Source organism: Thunnus maccoyii, chromosome 17 (assembly GCF_910596095.1).
Source record: "Thunnus maccoyii chromosome 17, fThuMac1.1, whole genome shotgun sequence".
Lineage (NCBI taxonomy): Eukaryota > Metazoa > Chordata > Actinopteri > Scombriformes > Scombridae > Thunnus > Thunnus maccoyii.
Window position 1 is genome coordinate 23276751 of NC_056549.1, and position 19001 is coordinate 23295751.

The 19001-nt window shown below is 41.4% G+C and overlaps 1 protein-coding gene across 2 annotated transcripts in view; it reads left to right on the plus strand.

Moving 5' to 3' along the window:
* The first annotated feature begins 630 nt into the window (after positions 1-630).
* Positions 631-19001, plus strand: part of jag2b (jagged canonical Notch ligand 2b) — a 52353-nt gene continuing 33982 nt past the window's right edge. For both annotated transcript variants that reach the window (XM_042390698.1, XM_042390699.1), the window contains exons 1-2: positions 631-1063; positions 1695-2015. In XM_042390698.1, coding sequence (XP_042246632.1) covers positions 995-1063; positions 1695-2015 — 390 coding nt within the window. In that variant the 5' untranslated portion in view covers positions 631-994. The remainder of the gene's footprint in view (positions 1064-1694; positions 2016-19001) is intronic.

Here is a 19001-nt window from a genome sequence, read left to right on the forward strand (position 1 = left end):
AAAAAAAGATACGTAAAAACATATTTTTTGGCAAAAGGATTAAATAAATTGGTATTTCTCTCTTGAGCCAAGGTGTTCCACTCTCCATAGTAAATGAGTATTTATTGTAGTTTTTCACCATCGTTATAATTAAAAGCAACTAGATGAACCGATGTTCCATCCAAACTGATCATTTAACGCAAACTATAATCACAGCATCATGATCATAACCAAATTACATATCAGTCACCAGCAATTAGTCCACTTTGAGCGGAAAAATTGAGTCAACATGCGGGAAAGTTTTGGTGACAAATTATATTTAAATGCTTGGAATGAACTGGTGTCCAAAAATTGTCATTCAAATGTGTCCCTGCGTTTAATAAAGACTATAATTAAATTCAAGACATCACTGATAGGCTCCTAATTTGAAATAATAGCCCGGCTCATTATAATATCTCTGCGGGCGCGTTTAATTAAAGTCGACCCCTGCTTTTGTTTGCATGCTGTAATGCGGTTTGTCCAAATGAAGCTCAATAGAAACCCTATATAATTCAAGTTTTGGGAGGAGGACGAAGAAGAAGAGGAGGAGGAGGGGGGAGGAGGAGGAGGAGGAAGGTTGGTGGGGGTATTATACTATTGTCCGCCCCTTAATCCGGTTGGCTCAGAGACTGCCCGCAGGCCAATTTGTAAGTGGTTTGCGGAGCTGCCAATCAAAGCAGACATCCTCTCCTCAGGCTGTGGCTACGAAACATCAGTTGCTGTGTGGAGAGATTTGACGGAGGGACACTCCTGTACATGGACCATCACTGCGCTGCAATCCGCCGCCTGCTCACACACACACACACACGCATGTAATGCCTCGGTGAAATCTGGACGCACTCGGTGGGGAAAACACGCATGTGAAGATTTGATTCTTGCATGTCAGGAGAGGAGGAACTAGTCGCCGGCTCCGCGGCTGTTTGTCTTTTCTTATCGCTTCTCCCCCCCTCCTATGTCACTCTAATTAATCGGAGGCATGTGGAATCGCACCGGGATTAGGAATTGCTTCCCAATAGTGTGCCTGCTGTTGACGTTATGGACGAAGGTAAGAAGCCTCCCCTTCATTTTAAAAATATTTATTTACGCCCCGCATACGTAAAATAAATGTTTAAAATTACCAATGTCAAAAGTTGGTGGGCGTGGGCAGATGTATTTGCTCTCCGGCGTTGCAAATTCGCATCACATTAATCGATAATTGAATTACGTAGCCGTCAGTTGTGGAGCATGTGATCATGTTACCATGACAAGATTTGAAGTCTGAGGAATTGATACAGGCTACTCTCCATTTTGGTTACAATGCTGAGCAATGTAATGTTTTAATATTTGGGTTGAGAATTAGGCCTGAACCAAACAAGAAGTTGTAAGTTGCATTGCATCAATTGGCTGCTGCAGCGGTTCATTTGCTCCCGTCTGAGAGTAACCTGATTGTCTGAAACCACCAGCCTGCCAACTGTAGGCTATTCACGTGGTCCATTCATGGTGCAACAAATCATTTTGGAATATCCACCGCCATCTACAAACGCTTGCTTTATAATGCTTTTAATTGAGAATAGAGCACACACTATTTTGGCCACTTGTCCGTTTTTACGCACCGATTTGAGCAGCCTGCATCACGCTGTAGGCTTTTAATATGGGTATATAAATAATTTTGGTCTTTTTAAAAATGTTGTTTCTAGGTGTCCCAGTCAACCGGCTATTTCGAGCTGCAGCTGATCTCCGTGGAGAATGTAAACGGCGAGTTGGCGGACGGGGAGTGCTGCGACGGATCCAGGAGCTCCCAGGACCTGCGCTGCACCCGAGACGAGTGCGACACTTACTTCAAAGTCTGCCTGAAGGAGTACCAGATGGAGGTCACCACCACCGGCCCCTGCGTGTTAGGAGTTGGATCTACGCAAGTTCTCGGTGGAAATACGTTTTCTTTTAAGGGCGCAAAGAATAACCCGAATAAAATCGACGATGCTGGCAAGATTTTGATCCCTTTCCAGTTTGCGTGGCCGGTGAGTGTGATTCCTTGCTCCAGTTAAACCTACAGGAGTGTTTCCTGACCCCTTCTCCTCTGGAGAGAGCACAGCACTGAACCCTGTTTAAAATTTGAGCAATGTAAAGTCCATCATCTTGTGTATGTATGTGGGAACACATCATAAAACCATATATGGATGGTTCGGAGCCCCTCTCTCATTCTTCATACATCCAATGCACTACAGCAGCACTTATCTGGATAAAAGTTAATACTTTCTGTCATCTTTGCAGGGCTACAAGGCTTGACAGTAAGAACCTGTTATAAAAGGGACGATTTCACTTCTCCTTTCAGCATAAAAGCTGATATTTTATATGAATAAACTGCTGCTTAATGGATCAAATTGGTGCCAAATTTAGCAAAAATCCTTAAAGATTTGATTAATTGGGTTATGTGTTTGTGCCTTTGCAGAGGAGATACACCCCATTAAATGGGCATCTTAGCAGCATCCTGTCCTTATAAGATTTGACACTTATCACGGTTAAACGATTGCATGCTTCACAAGGATCCGGTTGCAGCTACAGTGGTTCGCAGTGTCGTCTGGGTCATCTTTTAAAGTTGCCCTGATATATGAGGGTTGGCTTTGTTCCAATCCACCAGCTTGCACCTGCCAAGGCCGTGATAGAGTAATTAGACTGGGGGAAATGCTTTGATATGTGGACCCTAGAGGGGGAACTCTGTTACTTCTCAAATGGAGAGACGGTTATGGCGAAGCTGTTCACCTCAGAACATGACATTTGCTGATTCATGAGGGTGTTCAGGGCAAATTCATATAATCCGTCAAGTGGCCTTTGGTTTAATAAGATGAACATTTTTAGAATTGGTCCTCATTGCTCGCTAGTGCCAGTTTTGTTGGAAGATGATTGTGGGGAAATACCAGGAAAAGCAGCTGCAAAAGTTAATTTAACGTAAGAACAAATGCTTGTTTGTGTGTTGGATGTGTGGTCATCATAAACAAATTTGATATCTTAATTTTGCTTTTATGCCTCACAGGAGACGTGTGTGATGTTCTTTCTTTCTACAAGAATGGCATGTACTGTATTTGCGAGTATAGTCTGGTTTATGTGTTGGATGGATGCTCCCCAATTCATTCTCCATTATGACGATGAATGAATGACACGCTGCGAGTGTGAAATATGCCTTCAGTTGAAGTGAATGGTGCCTGCTGGCAATGGTTTGGTATTGCTGGCTGTACCCTTCTCTTCCCCCCTTTTGCACCCCACAGCTTCCCTCTCCTGCTGTGGGTGCCAGGTGGCCCCTGGTGGCCCCTCCAGGGCAATTAAGCTCGTCTGACTGTAGTTGAGTGATAGCTGATGGATTAGGCACGCGAAGAACGTGTGCATGTTTTGACCGCCATGCTGCTTAAAAATGCTTGTACAGTACAGTAGCACTGAACACGCTTTCAGTTGTTTGTTTGTTTTTTTTGTGGGATGCACTTGTGGTTTTTGATGACATCTAGCTGGTGATTCTGTTAAATTGAATGCTTTCATTCAGATTTTTAATGTAGTGGTCGTGCTGTAGTGTGTTAAAGGAATTAGACAGTAACTTGACTATTGTACCAACCAGTGCTGATCAGTCGATTGGTTGATGTACAGAAAATTAATTGGTGTAATTAGAAAATAATCTGCAGAATAATTGATGAAAGCAAAAAATCTCTGGTTCCAGCATCTCAATCTGAATGTTTTTTTCAGTTTCCTTATGATAGCAAACTGAATATTCTTGGCATTTGGATTATAGGTCAGACAAATCAAGGCACTTAAGGCTGTCATCATGGGCTCTGGGAGCTAGTTATGGGGCATTTTTTTCACTATTTGCTATTTTATAGACCAAAACAATAAATTGATTAAATGAGAAAATAATCAGTACATAAATTGATAATGAAATCAATGATTCATTGCATGCAGTCCTATTTTGACGAAAAGTTTTAGCTGCTTTAGACCACTAAAAGGTTGAAGTAAACTATATTTCCTTAACTGGTCGGTTCTAATAAATAACAAGTCTTTGTGCTAGTGTACTTGCTGTGGTCTTTTGTGTAAGGCCTCATGGGTTTGATCCAGGTTTTGTCTTTTGTGTATTTAATGATTTCAGGGTTTCCCGCAGCCATTTATAACAGAGGCGGTCCACCTTTAGTCAGCTAACAGCTGCCTTTGCTAACGTTTTGAAGCTTCAGGGGAAAATGGCAAAGGTGCGATTTCACACAGTAAAGGACATATGTTATATTTAATGAGCGAGGCTCTTGTTTAGACCATCAGGTGGGGAGGAGGGCTGAGTTAGCGAATCAGTTTTCTGGATTTAGTTTGAAATGACATGCATAAAAGATCACACATCTAACAATCACCGACACATCTGATATGAAGCTCTGGGAGTCTCTTTATTCATGGCATTGAGCGACACCTCAAGGCAGAGGTGAAGAGGGCTATTCTGGTGTGTAGTCTTTCTGTTAAGTGGTCTAGGCTGATAACGGTGCACTATTCCAGTGCCAGATGTCACAACAAGCCGGCGGGGTCACTAGCTGTGGCGTTGTCGCTTTCCTCACTGAAGAAACAAAGATGCAGTGTACTATATGGCTGTGTCATCTGGCCAACTGCCCATCTTAAGCCTAATGGAAACCAATGTGGGCTTTACTCTTCTACTCCTCTCATCCCGAACCCGGCTTCAGCAGTCTGAAAATGAAAGTCATGCATTATTTCGTAATTATTTTGCATAAAGTTTGCAATTCTTGAAATGTTGTGACACGTTTTATGTTATTAAGAACTGTAAAAATCCGTATCGGATGCAAAAAACCCTGAGACATGCAATCTACATGTGTCATTTTCCTGAGAAAACTCATATTTTTGGTAAATTTTGGTGTACATGGCAGCTTAGTTATGCAAGTGTTTGCAAATTAGTCAACTTGGAAGTTCCTCTCAAGACTCTAAGGCTATTTATTTTCACTAAACATTCTAAAAAAATGATAAACTGTAGCTATGAAAGCATATGTTCTTTTCCATGATCAATGCAGTTCATATTGAACCGTTTCCTACAAAATCAGACACAAGCAGTGATTTTTTTTTTTAAATTGACCTCGAAATGCTGAGTTGTGAAAAATACTCTTTGATGCTTCAGATTTTAATTTTCTGAATTGACACTTGAGCCTATTCTCACAGAACACTTTTCATCTCCCAGTCTAGTTGTAGTGCAGTTGGGCTGTGACAATGAAAATCATCCCACATTTCTGGGAAGAGCTGCTTGTTCTGTGAAGAGACAGAGATATCGGTTCAGCTATCATCACACCAGTGTGATGCACTCGTTAATGGCTGATTTTACTCAGATTGCATGATGCTTATCCATTTTTTGGCAATCTTCCAGTGATTCTCCAGCGATAGATTTTCTTGCCAGCATGCCAGTAAAGAGACTGACTACTGATGCTGCTGCCACCCCTGAGCTCAGCCTACACTCAGTCTTTCTCTACAGGTTTAAATTTACAGTAAATGCACTTTGCTGGTGATGCTTTCTCTGCTTATGGGTTTTAATCTTTTGTTAAGGTGCTGTTTGAATGGCAATCCACACCTTTTTATGATTTGAGTTAAGGAAATTTGTTTTACAGTGGAACTGAGTTTTTACCCACAGTGAGAAAGACAGGAGATTTTAGGGAACTTAATGTCCTAGATTGAGTATTTACACTTGACTCTTGAAATAAATTAGCGTGACTGCTGGAGGAAATGGACTTTTTGGTATCTAGAAATGTGTTACCTAGTTGCTATTTTTCTCCTCTCATGCTTTAGTCTAAATACTTCACACTTGTGTTTTTAGGTTTTAAGGAAGAGTTCATTTTGGGAAGTAAAGCTTATTTGCTTTCTTTTTGAGAGTGGCCTGGAACTTGGTTAGCCTAGCTTAGCATAAAGACTAGACACAGGGGGAAACAGCTAGCCTGGCTCTCTCCAAAGTTTGAAACTACGCCTACCAATACCTCTAAAGCTCACATAATAAACTGGCTGCATCTCATTTTTTTAACCCGGACATAACAGACAGAAATATGAAAACAACAATTTTGTGGTTTAAGGAGAAGCGTGCTGTAACTATGTCTTGGCAAATAAATCATTTTGTGTGTAGCCGCCGGACATGCAGCGCTAAAGTACTGTGTGGAAGGATAAGCTGTTGTTTTGTCAAGAAATAGTCACAGCGCTCAACTCCTCCAATGGTTTACATTTCTGTAAATGTACTGATGAAACAAACAAGATGCTTTCAGTAAAAAGGAAAGCTTTATAGGTTTTGTGAGGCTTATTATTTTTTTGGGACAAAGCCAGGCTAGCTGTTGACCCCCGTTTCCAGTCTTTATGCTAAGCTAAGCTAACCATATCCTTGCTCCAACTCTGTACTCAACATCCACAAATGACTTTGATAACAATTTTCTCTAACTCTTCAAAAGAAAGTAAGAAACATGTATATTCTCAAACGCAGAACTATTACATTAAGAAACTGTTCAGGTTTAAGTTTAAAGCTGCAACGATTAATAAATTACTCAATCAGAAGATTTATCTGCAACTATTTTGATAATCGATTGTCATTTTTCAAGCAAAATTGCCAAAATATTTGATGGTTTGAGCCTCTCAAATGTGAAAATTTGCTGTTTTTCCTATTCATATACAACAATCAACTGAATATCTTAATGTTTTTAACTGTCAGACAAAACAAGAAGTTTGAAGAGGCTTCTGACACATTGTAAAAGCCATTCAGTAACATTTCATAGACTAAAAGCTCGACTAACTGAGAAAATCTGCAGATTGATCGATAATGAACACAATCATTCGTTGCAGCCCTTTTTAAGTCATCACACTATCATTATGTGGATGATGCTTCTATGGACGTCAAACATCAACCCGGTCCAGCAGCCATCTGACCGCGTTAAGGCCTCGTTTGGCCCGTCTGATTGAGTTTCCATTTTGTTGGCCCATGCTGTGTCTGCACTTTAGCAGAGAGAGCGAGAGGGAGAGAGACACGTCTTACTTCCATTTGATCACTAATGAAATTGCCGGTGGAATTTCTCTGCCTCTCTGTCTGTACCTCCCCGCCCCCCAGCTACATCAGCCGGACGTCCGATTGATGTGAGCCTGCCTGTAACCATATCTATCTGAACTTGGATATGTATGAGAGCTCCTTTCTCACTCAGCTAGTAAATGGACGCATGTAGTTAGCCAGACCTGTAGGTGATCTGCAACAGCCATCATCTAAATTAAGATTGAGAGGCTTAATCGTTATTCCAGAAGCTCGAGGAGTCGAAGAATTTGAATTTGAATATGTTTTAAATGTCATGCTTTCACCAAAATACTCAGTCATGGCAATTTAAACATCTTGATCAAGGGATGAAGTGTGTATCAAGTGTGTTGGTTTATTTGGTCTGCTGCTCATGAACACCCTTGAGCTGTGTGCAGCTTCCTCATGAGGCGACGATGATCTCATTCACATTAAAATGATGTATTAATCTGCACAGACCTGCTTAAAGCCTCCCTCCGCTCAGTGTTTTTCTTCTTGTTCCTTCAGTTGGGTGTTTGAGCTTCACTGTGCAGAATGATGGATGTGCAGAGTTTGACACCAGAAGACTGTTTTCACATTCATCTGCTGAAAGTGGAAAGTTCCTCTGTGCTCATTGAAAATCACAGTGTTACTGTCATCCTTTTTTTTTTGTGCTACTGTCAGGTGTGTGTATTGTCAGTATTAAGTCAAGATACAAGTGCTGTTCAGTGTGTGGTTCTTGGAGTGGGTGTGTGGGACCACCCACGTCAGACTTCCACAAGAGTCTACCTTCAAAGTTGTTCTTGTACAATCTGAAACCACATCCGTGAATCAGCAGCCAACTGTGATTGGACCGGGTGGGTGGATGTGCATTACTGGTTCAGTATGCTTGAACTGTTTCTGAAGGCGAAAGTGTTTGGACCACTTTTTGAACGGCCACACAAAGTCTTCCATCATGGCCTCCTCCTGGCTGCATCATACTGCCTCTCTCATCTCTCTACAAGAGCTCTGTGTCTTTTGTGTATCTTTTTTTTTTGTCTCAACAATGAATCATATAAATGGGAATAACGGTGCACACCTCAGGACAGTCTCTCCTCAAGGCGTTTGTGGTGTTTCACTCTGTTTTAGATGCGAAAAGTCATGGAAGTAGCTGTGTGAAGGATGAAAAATGAAAGCTTGAGAGAGGAGTTCAAACCCTGCTTACATCACTCTGTGAAGTGGGTGAAGATGGTCAGATTGTTAGTTTTCGAAAAGTTACAAGTACTGGTTCTCATTTTTGACCTCGAAAAGGTGCCAGGGGAGAGGCTGAAAGACAATCAAGCACTCAGTTTGAAAGGATAAATCACATAGACAAAATTTGCAGAAATGGGGATATTGTGCTTCTATAGATTTAAGAATACAAAGTTATTTTAATTTGCTAAATACTGTAGCAAATCTAAGTGTTTAAGGTTCAAATTTTGTGCTGGAGTAGCTGAAAACATTCACCAGTATCATCAGCACTGTAGGTTGATGCAGGCAGCGATTTAGCATGAATGACGGAAAGTTGGTCCACAGTTCTGTGTTCATGTAGGATTTTTTTCTGTTTGGGCTACATGTTCATATATATATGCCAGGATTATATGCTTTAGTGTTAATACTGTAAAATGTGCAAACAGTAACAAAAGACAACCTACAGTATGTTTGTTTTTAAGCTCTTTTTCGTAGGTGTATATACTGTACCCTTTGGGATTTTAATGATTTTTGGAAATTTTCACAAAAGCATATTAAGTCGTCTGTCTCGGTTTTGTTGTTTCTGGTTGTCTTCCATGCAACGCCTGCAGTTCATGCTAATGAGAAAACAAGATCTGAGCTACGTGTGAGGGGGGAAAATAAGAATTGGGACACTGTACAGACAGAGTGTAGTGCTTAATATTAGAAAGAAGTAGGACAGACGCTTTAGTAGTGGCTTTAGTGTGTCTTTCCCCCTTCCTCCCTCTCCTCTCGTCTCTGCCTCAGACAGCAGTTAAGTAGCTATATTTTGGATGAATACACACTCACAGTACCAAAGGCTAACAGAGGCTGCCGTGGTTTGCCACACCTGATACAGAGCTTGACAGAGCTGTTGCTAGGAGACGGCCACATAGGCCTCAAGTAAACAATTATCTTTCCTTGCTGTGACTCCCTCCCCCATCCTTCATCTTTTGTGGAAAGCCACTCACAGGAGTCTCACCTGTGATTCAGCTCGGCTCTGTATTGATTATGCAATTAGTCGGTCAGGCAGAACTCCCAAAGTGAAATGTCAGCTTTTTCCAAGAGCTCTATTTTCCCTAAAAGTGGTACTTAAGGTCTGATATTTGTATTTCAGCTATTTTTAATTTCTTGAGATTGTTTTCAGCTCCCTACTTAAGCAACACGTGAGAGGGATCCTCTGGGATGCCTCAGTGAACTGTGGTCTAGAATAAGGTCTAGGGTTAGTCTCCTCATCGGAGACAGAGACAGAGCGGTCACAAGGACTGTATGAAATATGTCTGAACTTATTATTGTTGTACACTTCCCTTCTAAGATTTTTTTATTTTTAACATTTTAAGTTTTGTGTGAAATTTTACATGTTCAAAATTCTTTTTTCACTACTGATAGATAAAAGTTATTAAAATTGCCTTTTTATTGCATATAGCCACATAGAAATTATTGCTCATGTGCCATTGATGACATTTTGACTTCATATTCCTTCTTATTCTGGGGCTCTACTGGAATATCTTTGAATGATTTATTATTATTTATCTTATACTGGCTCTTTATGCAGCCCCTCAGTTCAGCCTCTGTCTGAAACAGCTCCTGTCTCTTTAAGGCCCCCCTCCCAATGAACCCACTCTCATTGGTTAGCTTCTGTTCCAGAGGCTATGTAAACAAACAGTAGAAGTGGGATTTCACTTCTTTTTAACATTCTTTACTCAAAAAACAAACTTCTCAAAAACATCCGTACATGTTCTGAGCCAGAATCCGATCCAAAATATACCAGTGGACAATGCTGAACAATCTGATGTCATCACGAGTAGGAAGTAGAGGTAACTTTGCAAACAAAGTATTCAGAGCAGGCTGAAGCCCTGGCTTTTGACTTGAAGGCGGCATTTTTACACACAATCACCTCAAGTTTTGGAACTTTGACCATGTTTAACACAGACATCGGACATCACAACAGTATATCAATCACAGAAAATCATAAAAAGCATGATATGTCCCCTTTAAGAAATCCTCATGGACTCTCTGAATACTTTAAATCATAATGTGCGCATTTCATAGTACCACCACATTTTCACAAAACAATTGTGCTTTTATTTTAAACTTTTTAGATTAGAGTTTTTACTCTACTCAGATTCTGCAAAAAGCTGATTCTGCAAAGGGCAGGAAAATCTTTCAAAATGGCGAATTATGCTTTTTCATGCAAGCATCAGTGTAATTAAAAATAGTATCTGTCACATTAATTGTCTCTCTCATGTTCACCAGTGTGTGTGTGTAGGCGGAGAAGGTAAAGGAATTGAAAGAATCATCATCACTCATGCCCTGATTACTCCCTAACAAGGCCTTCCCCTTCAGACACTGCACATTTTGTCTTACAAGTCTTACGTACTGTTGCCTGTCGTCAGAGTTTACAAGTCTGACAGACATCTGTGTTGTTGCTTTGCTCATCAACAAAGATGCAGTGTAGTATTGACTGTGTGATATGGACAGCTGCCCTGTGGAAGCCCATGCGGACTGAACTCTGTCATCACCATCTGACTCTGACTACATTCTTAATATTAAATGGATCTGTGTTATGGTGTGGAGGAGGAGGCTGTGGGGATTTCCTATGAGAACATTTTGTTTTGTTCATTCCGTGATTTCACATAAGGTACACCAACGGGGTTTTTTTTTTGTTTCAGTGGTAAATAACTGCTTTTCATAATCCATTATATTCAAAGGCGGCTATCCTACTCAGTTCCTCAGGAGGATGATGTTTCAGTTTGCGCTTTGTCTATTGATGTTGCACATATCAGTTCCATGAAGAATCTTGCAACTTTTTTTGGTTGGGTCGATGAATCAGCTGTTTTGTTGAAGAGACTGTTTCTCATTACTGTCTTGAAGCATTTCAGTGTCTTTCATAAACGTTCAGACTGGTAAAGTTCAAGTTTTGCAACATCAAATAAAATTCTTTTACTTTTTTTTTTTTTTTCATTTTAGACTTTCTGTGATCTTGTGAAAGACTCTGCTCCATGTGTCAGCAGTTCCAGTGACTTTCTACTAATTTTGGGCATATTTCTGCCTGTGCCAAAATGCACCAGTTTCCCTGTGGTACTGTCCTCCTTACCTAGTTAGCTTGCAAAGCTGCCAGTCCAAACTATATCTGGTCGTTCATTTATTTCAACAGTTGTTCTAAGGTCAGATGTTTACAAAGTCAAACTTTGCGGATTCTGACTTTCTTTGTATCTTGTCCGCCTTCCAGCTAACTCACCGGCCATAACATTACAGTAATAATTCATTTTAAGTATCTAACTTAGATAAAGCTGTGATGAATTGATGCTGACAATTCATGACAGCTTTATCTTTTAATGTCCCCTCTTTTTGCATGTAACTGACTGAGGCATTGAAAAGTAAAATGGATGTGACGTGTCCTGTAGCCATGCCGTATGGAAATACACTCATTATTCTTGCCCAGGTCAGTGGCTAAGTGCAAACCACATTTTTAGCAAACCACTGCACTGAATATGGACCATGGACCAAGTGGCTTTATCATTTTTGAATGTGTAAACCAGCATTCAAAGTGGTTACGGGCTGTCATGGAAACCTTTCCGACAGAAATACAGTGCATTTCCTACAGTAAGTTGGGTGTAGCTTAACAGTCGGTGCAAGAAAGTGAAGCTTTCAGAAGCTTTTGGCACGTTAGTATTACAGTTTCTGTAGAGCTATTAAAACAGGGTCATGATGACCTGGTGTAAAGAGGCTGAGAGGTGGGCAGACATGAGACATTGCACGCTGCATTTACAAAATTGGATGTGTAGTTTAAGTTGTTGATGCTGGTCACTCCAAACTAAATACCATACTACACTAAATAGTTACAGTACTGTATCCTCTGCAGGCAAACCCACAATGTGTCAATCTGGTAAATGTGGGGTACATACTCCTACTTTTACACATAATGAGGCAAACAGATTGACGCTGCAGATAACTTTGATAATTAGAAGATTTTGTACAGATTCTGTATTTTGAAGCTGACTACATGTCTTGTCTGGTAGAGCAAAAACAGTATTCATTAGGAGTCTGTTGGTTGTGATGTTTCAGGTATTTCTGTGGGTGCGTTCATAAGTATGTTAAGGATGCCTGCCTGAGTAGGTTTATCTCTGTAGTATCTGAGGCCAAAATTAAGCTGATGTTAGGACCTGGCGATAAAACAATAACAATATGTACCTGCAAAGGACACTTCATCAATTCAGCAATAAGAAAATTGTCCTATAGCATGTCTGATAGTTTCACTTAAATGCATTAATTGCAAACCGCCATGAAAGCACATAACAAATATGCAAAGTTTGGTTACATGAACAAACCCCAAGCGTGCTCCCTCCCTGGCTCATAAACAGCCTATCATATCCCCTGATAATAGAGCGTGCTATGAGTGACACGCAAACAGCCAATCATTTAACAGGTGTGTTGTTCAGTTGCACCATCAAACAGTGTTGAGTGAGAAAGTGAGTACAGATGGTGAGGTAATTGTTTTTTGTTTTTTTTTTTAAAAAAAAAGGACAGGTCAGCTCACCAGTATGGCAGTTTTTTGGGGTTAAATTCAAGATAAAGTGGTTAAATACAGCCTTTTCTTCCTGGTCTTTATTGAAAAATAGGTCATTAAAAACGATCAGTAATTATCAATATCAACTGAAATGAAATATTTTATCGTGATAAATTTTTCAGCTATATCGCCCAGCCCTTGCTGATGTCCATTTTTCATTTTTGTTTTGCAAGAGTCAAGTGTGTTGGGATCATTTTGGGGGCACTGTAGGCCTTTTATTAAATTGCTGACAATAGAGAGATGACAGGAAATGAAGGGGGAAAGAGGTGGGGAACGTCATGCAACAACATTCCACAGCCAGACTCGAACTGAGTACGTTGTGGTTCGTGGCTGGTGGCTTGAAGAACTTAAGTCTATAATGTAATTTCAGTTTTATGTGCCACAGAGTTGGTTAGGCAGGAAATCTGTCTGATAACCTTGGAGCACGATGGAAAATGTCTTAATGATACAAAACATGCACTAAATTAGGCAAATAACTTTATGGCAGTTGCAGTATTGTAAGAGCATAGTTCAAACATATTAACTCACTTTGTAAACATGCATATTGATTGCTGTCAGGGGTTCGGAGGCTGCAGATAACATCTTGTTTATCTGGAAAAATGTATGGGGGGAAAAAATGATTCAGCCTCCACTAATGACTGATAAAGCAGCGGCTACATCTCAAGTGTTGAGTACATGTGGTATAACCATCAGGTGCATAGCAAATAGTAATGACTTGTGTCCCAGCATGTGTGTATTTCCATTGTCACTCAGCATTGATTCGTGTGTTTTAAAGTACGCTCTATGTGCGTGTTGCTGTGGCCCACTGCGTCCCCTGTCTCTTGTTAAATGAATGGTGTGCAGGTGCTAGGGGCTCCTTGTGGGGGTAATTAAAGCATGTCATTACATGGGCAGTTAAATTGTCACTGTACTGTTGAACCTGTTTGAAATGATAATGGGGCTCGGCTGGAGGCGGTGCTGTATTGCTCTCCAGTCAGGCGCCCTGTTGCTTTGGATCAGGAATTAGCTTGTTAATGTTTCTGAAGCATGTCTATTGCTGTAATTTTTACATTTCTTCAGGCAAATTAACACCTGAGTAAGTAATTGACAAATATCCAAGCGCGCACCACAGTTGAGCTTTAACTTGGTTGTTTGAAATGTTTAAGTTGCTTTTGGCACACATAATGATGCACAAGCAACCTGACGAATAACGAAAACTGCTTTTGAAGCTTTTTATTTTGCAATTTTTTACTGATATTTCCATTTTGGATCATGCAAGAAATTCAGTTAGTTTTTGGCCTATGAAATTTAACACATTACCCCAACCAGTTTCTGTCTTGGCAGTATCTCCCTCCTCCCCATCTCTAACCACTCTGTAGCCTGCAATACGTATTTACCTGGGCATATCTATGGCTTTGTATGTCAGGTCATTTCGTTTTTCTACGCAAATGTGAATGCATTGGTGTTTGTTTTTACGTGTTGCATAGTCTTGGATCATGCTGGTTAATTAGCACCAAGAGGGGAGGGGTTTGTTGTATTGGAAGTGCATGGGTAATGACCCTGTTGGCATAGTAGCAGCATGCTCAATGGGCCGTGTGTGTGTGTGCACAGCCGGTGTACACCAGCCAGCCAAATGCCTTGCCTTCAGTGCGACATCTCTTGGCACACGACTTTGGCAAGCAACTTGCACGCAGAGCTCGCAGCCCTCCACCTTTCTACCCAGCAGAGATATGACTGCTTTAGAGTCTGTAACCTGCTTTCTCAAGACCTCATTTAGTCGTATCAGTGTAAATTCATGTCTTTAAAAATGCCTTAAGTCTAAAGGCAGTGGTGCCTAACTTGTCTGTAGGGTTTCATTCAACCAAAATGCAGAAGAAACTAATAAACTGCTTTGCCTGAAAATTACTCATGTCTTAAGGCTTATGGCCCTGGCACATGGCTTCAGATAGGATAGGCTTTAGTTTAACACATAATTGCAGACATTTTCCTTTGTATATGTTTGTGTGAAGAGGTTGGCACACTTGTCTTGTCTGGTCCGTAAGAAGGATCACTGGCCTCTCCGTCTTTGATTCTGAGGTGAGATGCAAGCTTACTGTAAGTGCAACAATACAATGTTGTACAAGAGGAAGTATCTTGATGTCAACCAGAACCAAACACAATGCTAAAACTATTTGTTAATGAACAATATTTAGATCGAAGGGCTTGACATAACTTTCTTGTTTGTGACCAAGTGGAATGGTGCACAGGTGGAAGCACAACTATTGGTCAGAAAAGTTGATGTTATTTCAGCTTGCAAACTGGAAAAGTGGGGAAAGTAGGGTTGGCTTATCATTTGGTCTGATCAGTTGATTTATCATTAAATTATTGATTTATCATTAAATCAATTAGCCATTCACAAGAAAAAGTATTACCCACACTTATGTTTGATGACTGATTAGTCGTTTAAATCATTAATCAAGCAAAAATACCAAATATTCATTGGTCTCAGCCCCTCAGATTTGAGGATTTGCTGCTTTTTCTGTTTTCATATCTTTATAAAGGAAATAGCCTTTGGTTTTTGACTGTTGATTGGACAAAATGAGCAATTTGAAGATATCAACTTGGACTCTTGAGAAATAGCTGTGGGTATTTTTCACAATTTTCAGACATTTTGTAGACTTCATAAAAAATACTTTAAGTTTAAATTTTGTCCAGTTGCAATCCAAGGAAAAACAAAGGTGACAAGCAGGGTTCAAACATGTTCAGTACGACTTTCAGCAAGGGTCAAAAACCATCCAACTTGTACATCACTGCTTGCCAACATCATCGCCACATTTGCAAGGATTTTGCCACTGGAGGTCTTTGATCTCTGAACCTCTGAACAGATTGAGGAGCTACAGTTAGATCCAGTCACTCTCCAGGCAGAAGTGACAGGACCTTGGTTTCACACATCTAAATCTACTTTTTACCCTCAAATGCAAGAAAAAGTAGCTACTTCCCAAACCCCCAAACCCCTACAAGCTCCTCTCCAGTCTGAAACTTGTCTGGTTGTGATCTCAGACGGTGTGAGTCTGCTGTGTCCCATGCATTAATGACCCTCAGTTATCAATGATTTCACTTCCAGTTAGTCTTAATGACTAATTAGAATAGAAGATGCAACAGAGTCGATGAACATAATTTTATAGGGCTATTTTCATTGCATTATTCCTCCATGTTCAGGTGGCTTTTATCCATGTAAGGCCAATAAGGATCACTGTTATCCATCCATATTTTCACAACTAGTTTCTAAGACCAAAATACATCACATGCTTTTGTGTCCATTGGCCTTCCTATTCAACAGAGACCGTGTATCTCAGTGCCCTTGCTGGAATAGTGTAGACTCAGCCCTAGTAAAACCAAAAGCTGGGATTGACATCACAGATTAATGAAGATTACATGCAGCGATTACTGGCCACGGGATGAATCGTAACGACCTCATGTCCCATCAGAAGGCAATAAATCAGGAGATGTCAGTGGAACTCTCCGTGGAGGAGCTGGGAACAGGGAGGTGGGCATTCAGGTCACCTCCCAATGACATGGGAAACAGAAATAGCTTGAGGTTACAGAGGGTTTTTTTATAGGGAGTACACATTGGAATTTGTTGCATGAAAGGCAAGAGAAACCAGCCACTTGTAATAATTCTCAAAGCTCAATCAACATTTGAGATCCGAACTGGGATCTCACATGGGATTACACACCAGGCCTGGATCTCACATTCTTGGTATTCTTCGAATGCAAACACGCACATCACCCCAAATGCAGAGGGCTGACCCCTCTTTTGAAAAAGAAGCGTGCAGATCCCATGCTTAGTGACCCCAACCTGCCCTGGCTTCCACTTCCCACTACCACCTCTCTGTGTTCCCTGTTCCTTTTTATTTAAATGACCACCTTCCACTCACCCATCCAGCCCTCATCTGGCGTGGGAACCTACACCTGTGGCTCTCCCCAGACATCACTACCACATCCTCTGCCTTCATGAGTAGGGCCCATTATAATGAGTTTAAATGATTCTACCTGGATTCAAGGAAAGTCCTTTTATTTAATGTCATGCAATGCAAAGATGGCAACAGAGTGTTACATCATTTCAAACAAATACAGATTCACTGAGTAGATGACACATAAACATCGTTTTTTTTTTTTTTTCACCATGCCCCCCTTCTTGACTTGAAAACTAGGATTTCTCTGAGTAAATCCTCTAATCCATTAGGGGAAGGGCCGGGTAGGGTTTTGGAGATTTGACTGACAGCGGATGCTTCATGGTCTCGGATGAACTATCTTACACAGTCATACGTGGGTTATATGTGTGTTTTTGAGTTGAGAAAAATGGCAAGTTATTGAAATAAGGAAATTTTTATAGTTGAATGGATGATCAGGACTTGTGCGAGAACCACTGGCAGCTTTTTTTTTTTTTTTTTTTTTTTTTTTTTTGACTTCACCCATGCAACAGTCCTGCCCAGGCTCAGTAGCACACATGCTGACACTAATTGTCCTCGTGCTGACTGTGTCTCTTCATGGACAATGGTTTTGATTGGGATGGGGGTGAGTTACGGTGTTGGGACAAGGGTCTTTGTTCAGTAGCCTTTCCCCCTTCCCTCCCCCACTCCTCCCCTTTATCCCCCTGCCCATCCATCTATCTTGTTCCAACCATTTGGGCAGCTGTCACTTAATCCAGCTAATCACAGACTGGGATGGTCTGTGGGAAACCAGACTAGTCCGTGGCTTTGCTCAACCCCGACACACACTGACTCAGGGGACTATTTACTGAAACGTTTACAACATGCAGGCATGCAAGCAGGTCTGGATTTCAGGGAAACCCAAAAGGCTCAGGTCACAACACGGCCACCTGTTCTTTCTTTGATCTTCTGATTCTGTCCAATGAAGAGTTTTCTGTCCAATAAGTGAACACTTGCATAGTCTCGTGAACCAGGGCGGCATCACCGAAGATCTCCTGTCACTAATGCATGCATTGCCACTCATAGTTCCTCTTGTATGCATCGGCATACGCACACACCCACCCACATGCTCAGACTGGGGCAGCCAGCCCACCCTTTTGTAGTGGGGGGAGGGGGGATGGGTAGAAAGGTCAGAAGCCGAGCTACATGTCGTGGGATGATCCACGTTCATGTCAAATAATCCATCTTTGAGGCCGCATCTGTTGTGCGTCTGCAGTCGGACGGGTTGGCAGAGCTTCCAGCAACAGCAGCACGAGCATCGCCCGTGGACTACCTTACCTCACCAAAAACCCCCAGACTCTCCTCTTCTTCCTGCACCTCTCCTGTAACTACGGCGTTTCTTCTCAACCATCTTGACTTGCCCAGCAGCTCATGCAGCTGTACCCCCGTGTCCAAACTCCGACCCCAGCCCTTTAGCTCACCCCTCTCCCGTCATCTTCCATCCTCTTCTCTTGTCACCCGTGGTCTTCCACAATAACACTCCCCTCCCCTTCCTCCCGCCACCACCCACAGCCAGACAAGCCTACTTAATCCCACAGCCCAGCAGCAACCAGCCTACCAGCTTGTTGGTCCTCCAGATCAACAACACAGACTGACTGACACACACACACACACACACACACACCCGTACAGACACACACAGACTTGCACACACATTTTACAATCCCCCTCCCTGTGATTTCTCTTTCCTACGTCAGTCGACCAACTACAAGTCCCTCGAATACTCACCTTAAGCTTTTTTTTTCTAACTCACCCCTCGGGGTTGATGTCCTATCAATGACATTACTGTAGAGGTCACAGCAGTCACACTGTGGCTACTACAACTGTCACTGGTGGTGACGTAATGAGTGCTATTTAGGTCAGCTGGTTGCCTAGCAGTTTGCCCTGCAGCACACCAGCTAGATTACTCCTGTGATGCTGGTTAGCTTGGTTAGTTTCCATCTGTGTGTGTGTGTGTGTGTGTGTGTGTGTGTGTGTGTTCATGTTTACTCAAACCAATGTCAGCTGTGCAGAGGGTTTTTTGCTACATCATTGCTAACAATTACAAGCAACCGTTCAGTGTTTTAGTAACCATCCCACCATCCACAAAGTGTCAAACAATGTGACTTAAATTGGTAAATGTAATAGTTACATTCAAATATCCGTTTTTTTTCTGTAAATAAAATAAGAATAGTTGTGTTTGATGTCATGATGAAATTGCATCATCAGCTCTCCTGATTCAGGCTGA